Source organism: Limanda limanda, chromosome 6, assembly GCF_963576545.1.
Source record: "Limanda limanda chromosome 6, fLimLim1.1, whole genome shotgun sequence".
NCBI classification, from domain to species: Eukaryota; Metazoa; Chordata; class Actinopteri; order Pleuronectiformes; family Pleuronectidae; genus Limanda; species Limanda limanda.
This window is the reverse complement of record NC_083641.1, coordinates 23326987-23333436: the sequence shown is the minus strand read 5'-3', so window position 1 is coordinate 23333436 and position 6450 is coordinate 23326987. Positions and strand designations below refer to the sequence as shown.

The window sequence follows — 6450 nt, the reverse complement described above, 5'->3', positions numbered from 1 at the left end:
TCTCCTATTAGGATAAGTCTCCGTCTGGAGTCGCTCTGCGGCAGCAATAATGTCATCTTCTGATTCTGGGGACATTTTGTTTTGCCGCGTCAGCAGCTTATCTCGCCGGGCTATAGTGAGTGATGACAAATAAGATGAGTACTGTACTCGCTCTCTTACGTAACCTCATTGAAGCCTCCTCACGCCTAATTGGCAGCAATCTAGTTCCTGTCAAATCGAATGTAATCCTGTCACCATCGGTTTCCGCTTCCCTCCGTGGCCCCAAATGCCTTTGCTGAATGACATGGGATGCTGATACTGGGAGTAATGGAGAACGCTAATGGAATTGGCGTTAGGTAATATATCTGAATGGCTACTGTACGGAACAGAAATAGCTGTTTAGACTCCAAGCCCGGGATATTGATAGTTGCCTCCTTGACGCTGCTGCTGAAGTACATCCTGTCCTTTCGGGGGTGAGGCCGACTCGGATGGTTTCACATTAAAATGCAATAGACGCGATGACATTGAGCTTTATTGTGATGCTTTTCCATTATAGCTGTAATAAATATGTCAGTGGGATTAATTTAGCACTTTTATTAATATTTTTTATCCCCGCAAATTTGAGTGTTGTGTACTTTTTCATGTGGGGTGATAACAAATCTGAATCATTACAAATGGAGGATGTTTTTATGTTTACCGCCGCCAAGGGGATGATGTTTTCACCGTGTGTGTGTTTGTGTGTTTGTTGGTCACTACACAAAAAACTGATTTCTACAAAACTTACAATGATTGGACATCATCTAAAAAAGATCATTAAATGTTGACTCAGGTTCTTGCAGATCCACGATCAGCTTTTCATTTCCATTAATGTTGTGAATTGGCGTTTTTTGACATTTTTACCCGAGGGAATAATTTATGGATCTTGTTAAAATAAATCTGTCGTGTTTAGAAGAATGATGAGTGTGTGAAATTCCTTGCAGCTTGATTGAACTTAATGGGACTGTTGGACCTGGGTGGTGGTACGTGCTCAATACCATTTTAGATTTAACACTGAATTAATGGATTCTTTGATCAAAATCTGAAATAATAGGACAAAGAAGGATACGGTAGTTTAATAAAATGTCTTTATATTGTCAATATAAGTAATATTCACATAAACTAGGTGGTTTATTGCTGACGTTTAATGATAGGCCTATAATATTGGATATATCACAGGAACATGTGATTAAATGTCATGGCTTAAACATGTATAGTAATAGGCTATTAGCTGGACTAGCACTGTTACAGAACCTTGACAAACCAATCAGATCCATCTATCTATCCATCCATCCCTCTATCTAGTGCCCAGATGTTAAGAAAAGTATTTTTTTTAAATTGAAACTTCATGTTTGTTAGCGTTGTTTAAAAGATTGTGTCTTCATTAAGAATTCATAACGGACAGGACAGGGAAAGGGTCAAATATTTAATCACAACAACGATGCAGGTTTTAGCTTGGAATTTCTTGCAGGAAAATAAAATCCAGAAGAACACACAACTTTATTCCGAATGAAAATGTTGACAAATGACAAGAGGAGCGTGAATAGTTTGAACTTTTTATTCATCATTTTTTTTGTAGTTCTTTTTCCTTTTTTGCTTTACGAAACAAATGTTTGCAGATGTTCTATGAATAAACAACAGCACCCTTCTTCTCAAAAACAGGGAGGCGACTGCCCCTGCCTTCTCGAGAAAAGAGACCCTTCTTGTCCAATAACAACCTCTCCAGATTCCCAAAGTGACTCTTTATTTCCTGTATTTGAAATTCATTTAAGTGCATTAGTAGACGACGTAACCATTTCGATTAATGTGCAATAGCTGAGTTTATGGTCAATGCGAAAAAGATATTTACATTGCAGCTATGAGTCACATTAACTGTCTGTTTTTTTGTTTCACTGGAGCTAGCGTCAGAACCGGAGAGGGAGACAATCAAAATGAAAGGAGTCTCCTTTCAAGCACAGCCTTCGTAAACAGCAACCTTTACCTACATCATTATCATCACCATCATCAGGATTAACTAGACTCTTTTGTCGTACCTGTTTTCCTCCAGTAAGACAAAAAGGTTAATAGATAGAATGGTTTAAAATAAAGTTTAGTGATTGTGCTTTTAAAACCAAAGTAAAACAAAATGACAAACGTTGACGACAACACGAAACATAACAGTGCATTACAAAAACAACAAAAAAATAAAAGAGAGAGAGAGAAAAAAAAGAATAATCCCAAAGTGGCACTTTCTTGGGGGGGCAGCTAAATAATATTGCAATTTACAACATGAATGGAAATGATAAAATAATATTTATATTTACTGGCATAATAAAATTAGAATTCGCAAAAAAAAACAAAAAAACAAAGGAAGACAAATTCGAGGTACCACAGTGGGTAAAACAAGAGGACATCATGTATACACGTATATTTACAGTCCACCTCTGCTTGCAGCTATTTTATTACAGTAACATGTGACTGTTATGGGCTCTGCAAAAGTTCTTGTCAAGCCGAGTCATGTCAATGTCTGGAGTCAGATTTCACTCCATATTGCATTGGAATTAAACATAAATATACTACTGCGTATTTTAGTTTTTGAATGCACCGTTCTTCTATCTTCACACACGCTCGCCTTTTTTTTTTTTTGTCAAATGGACATAGAAAATGAATAGTTAGAAAAAAAACAAAAAAAACATAGGTCTGATTTCCAGATGTAAAGAAACACTACTGATGTACAGTATGATGGCAGCAAACATGACGGTGAAATACTGAGATATTTAAAAATGTAAGAGAAACAATGGTGCTTCACTCTTGGAAAAATCAGGACAGCTCCTCCTTTGTCTCCGTGGATCTTCAGCTTTCTGCCATCTGGGGGAAAAACACACAAACAAACATTTTGCTCAGCATCCATCTGTCAAAACTAGAGACAGGACTGAAAAAATCTGCCAATATTTGTGTCTATGTCAACCGATTAGCAAAAAGGAAACATAAAAAAGTAGAAAAAAGGTTAATAAACTATCAATATTTTGTTTTTCTAACTTCCAATTATCAATATATAGTACCTCTAGCTCTTCATCTCCTGGTTGTAAGGCCCCCGTGGTGATGAGGCCCATGTCTGCTTGGTTCCTGCGGCCCCCCTCTCCTCTCCGCCGGCCCCCTGAGCCCCGGGAGGACATGGAGCTGGAGGAGCTCGGGTCTCGGGTGCTGTTGACTGTGGGGAACTGGGGTCTGTTGTAGGGCAGAATGTCCTCTGGACCTAGGGGGACGGAAAGGGCATGTTAGAGAGAATTGAGACTTGCGTGATCACAAGTAGTGAGAATGAAAGAACAAGGAAATGTTTTGGACAATCTGGAGTGGTACATAGCTGTTAATATTGAGGTGATATAATATATAGTAATTGTTGATTTTCAATCATAAATGCTGACTTCTGTAAATACACACTTAAATATATTATAACACTCATTCTTGCCAGAAGTGCCTTTTGACTACTTAATGCTTTATGTACTAATTTCTGAAGGATTCCTCCACGTGTTGCCCTACCTGCATGTTGGCGTGCCTTGCTGCCAGTACTACTCTCGTGTCTATTCCCTTTCTCTCCGTGAGAAGTCTTCTGTCTCTCCTGCGCCTCCTTGCGTTCCGAGGAGCTGGTCCTGGGGTCCGAACCCTCCCGGGGCCGGTAGCCTCCCGTCGCTCCTCGCTTGTCTCGACCCTCGCCTGTTTTGGGGGACACCACCCCCCGGCCCTCCAGTGCTGCCTTGGAGGGATGTGTGGGGGACTTGAGCCCTGCTGGAGGAGGGATGGGAGGAGGGGGGAGATCTGGAGGATAAACACGGGGAGAAAAAGGCACATGAGCCACCGACATAAAAAAAACAACAACTGGGGTTTAGATGATTGCACACGACTGAGGACCAAGAATCTGTGTACTCTTGAAACTTCAGTGTGTATCATCTGCCTCTCAACTGTCTCACACCTGCGAGGTGATACACAAACACAGCTGCAGTGTGTGCACATGCACTTAGATCTGCACGCTTGGAAACAGTAAACAGAAGAGATAGCATGAGACAGCCTGGCCACGGCGCTCTGAGACGGGAGTGTGAGGAGGACGAGGGGAGCGTGATGGTCAGCAGCTGGGTCTCTGACCCGCTCCCCTTTTCCCCTGGTGATGAATCAATGCTGCTCTTCTCTGAGCCATTAGTCACATGAGGCCGACCAGTGGGCGGCCCGGTCTCCCACACATCACAGACACATCACAGACGTCTAAACAAAACGCGGAGAGGAAAGTCTTGGGCCTGTGATGTGATGGCTCTAACCTGCAGGATGGTTTTGTCGGCACCCAGAGCGATAATCCACATTGGATTCAAACGTTAATAAAGATAACAAGTGCCAACACATTGTCCTTCCTTGCATCCCAATGGATACTTTGTACTTTCTAATATTGAACAAGAATCAAAGCTTTAATATAACCTTTTTTTATTCTAGTGTTTTAGTAGATGAAAGGCTAATGAGGCAGGTGATGTCTTTGCTCCTGTCTTGTTGGCGGAATCAGGTACCTCCAATACACTATTCTCATTATCCTCCACCTCCGTCCTCTCCTGAATACAAAAGGAAGCCAGTCAATATCATACAGCACGGAGGCGTCTGCAGTTTTTTAATATCTCTCTTGCCTCCTGAGTCCTGGCTCAGTCAGAGTCCGATCAATGCCACAGTCGGTGAGATACAGCCCCACTGCGAGGGAGGAGCCGGGCGCCGGGGAGATTTATGAGGAAATATCATGGAGGACAGAGCTCGGCACTGAAAAGTGTGTCTCTGGATTTGCCAGGGAGAGTTTATCGGAGGGCGTGGTGGTTAATTAGGCGGACAAGGCCAAAACAGATGAGGAGACAGGAAGGGGTTAAGTTCAGAGAGGGGGGGGAGACAAAGGCATCACAGTCAAACCCAATATGAGTCAGGGGGGGAACTAGGGTTGTAAAATTCCGGGAATATTCAAAGTTGGAAACTTTCCATGGGAATTAACGGGAATTAACGGGAATTAATGGTAATAAACTGGAAATGTTGTGGGAAATTTATACTAACTGTATTAACCTTGTCATAAACAGACATAAATATAAACATTTTGTTTTGTCATAGGCTGATTTGAGCCCTGAGGAAACTTTGGGCACTTGACTTTATGCTTCTGCATGGTTGTGTCATTCTTAACATAGGTCTTTGCACAGTATTTGCTAATGTACACAGCCTTTCCATCTACATTGGATGGGGTGAAATGTCTCCATACAGGAGATAGTGCACGTGGCATTGTTCTGTAGAATAAGATGAGAAAAAAGTTTGTAAAAAAACACTAATGCAATGCCAGAGATATAAATAGTTAGCCCAACAATTGGAATCGTCTGTGAAAATATTTTACAATTGATGGATAAATGAATGGAAATAGGCTAGATGAACAGATGAACAATCCTCAATCAGCATGCTATTATGTTTTCCCCAAGTTGGGTTTTTCTACATCCACTGTGTAAACGTGTGAAATGATTATAGGTCAACGTGGGGTAAGAGGACAGGAAGGAGGCTGATCCCACTGCTCATATGTTTTCCTGCCTTTTTATTGCAGTCTTTATGTTCTATAATGACGCCGCCTGCATATAGGTCCCAGTGTGGAGTGACTGGAAAGGTAGAGCGACATAAAACAAACAATATAAATACACATCACATTACGTCGTGTGGGTGGCAAACATCTGGGGTTTTCTCTTTGTTTTCCATCCTCCTTTACATTTCATTAAATCACCTTCTCACCTATCACCTCAGCACCGGGTCCTGCCGACCACAGACAGGGCCGGTCGGGTGGGGGTGGAGAGAGAGAGAGAGAGATGGCAATAACCTCCAAATGAAAAACAATCCATTCAGATCAAATGCAATCAGCAGGAGAACTGATGGACAGACAGAGCTGGGGCGCTGTCAGTCCGCCCCCCCCCCCTCCGCTGCTCAAACAAAGACGGAGGAGAGGGGAGCAGGGAGAAGAGAGGGAGACAGGGAAGGAGATCACTCCTGGGTGGGAGGATGGGGAAGAAGCCAGGGGATAAGGATGATGGCAAGAGGAGGGTGAGGGGGGGGGTGTTGGATTTTCTGCTGTGATATAGCTGGTCTGGCTCCTAGTGAGCTGGATATTAAATCTCCCTGTCAAGTGCTTCCAAGCCTCAAGGACACCTGACAGGAAGAGGAGAGCCAGCTCGGGGGGGTGCACACGCTGCACAGCAGAGGGAGGGTGCACACAACACACACATAGATAGATACACAGAGAAAAGGGTTTTGTGCTGTAAGTTGTAAAAAAAAGATGATGCATTAGAAAAGTAAATTGCTCTTTTACTTAAGCTCTTCTATCTGTGCGCAGCTGCTCTGGTATTTAGCCTCTTGTTTGGTTTATGTCCGGCCCCTGCCGAGTAAAAGGTGGCACTCCGGAATGAGCCG

At 42.7% G+C, this 6450-nt stretch overlaps 1 protein-coding gene across 1 annotated transcript in view; it reads right to left on the bottom strand.

Moving 5' to 3' along the window:
• Window positions 1–1559: 1559 nt before the first annotated feature.
• The window catches only part of robo1 (roundabout, axon guidance receptor, homolog 1 (Drosophila)), a 131171-nt gene continuing 126280 nt past the window's right edge, over window positions 1560–6450 (bottom strand). The window contains exons 28-30 of the mRNA XM_061073233.1: window positions 3535–3810; window positions 3057–3250; window positions 1560–2862 (exon numbers count right to left, since the gene is read on the bottom strand). Of these exons, the coding sequence (XP_060929216.1) occupies window positions 2848–2862; window positions 3057–3250; window positions 3535–3810 (485 nt within the window). The 3' untranslated portion in view covers window positions 1560–2847. The remainder of the gene's footprint in view (window positions 2863–3056; window positions 3251–3534; window positions 3811–6450) is intronic.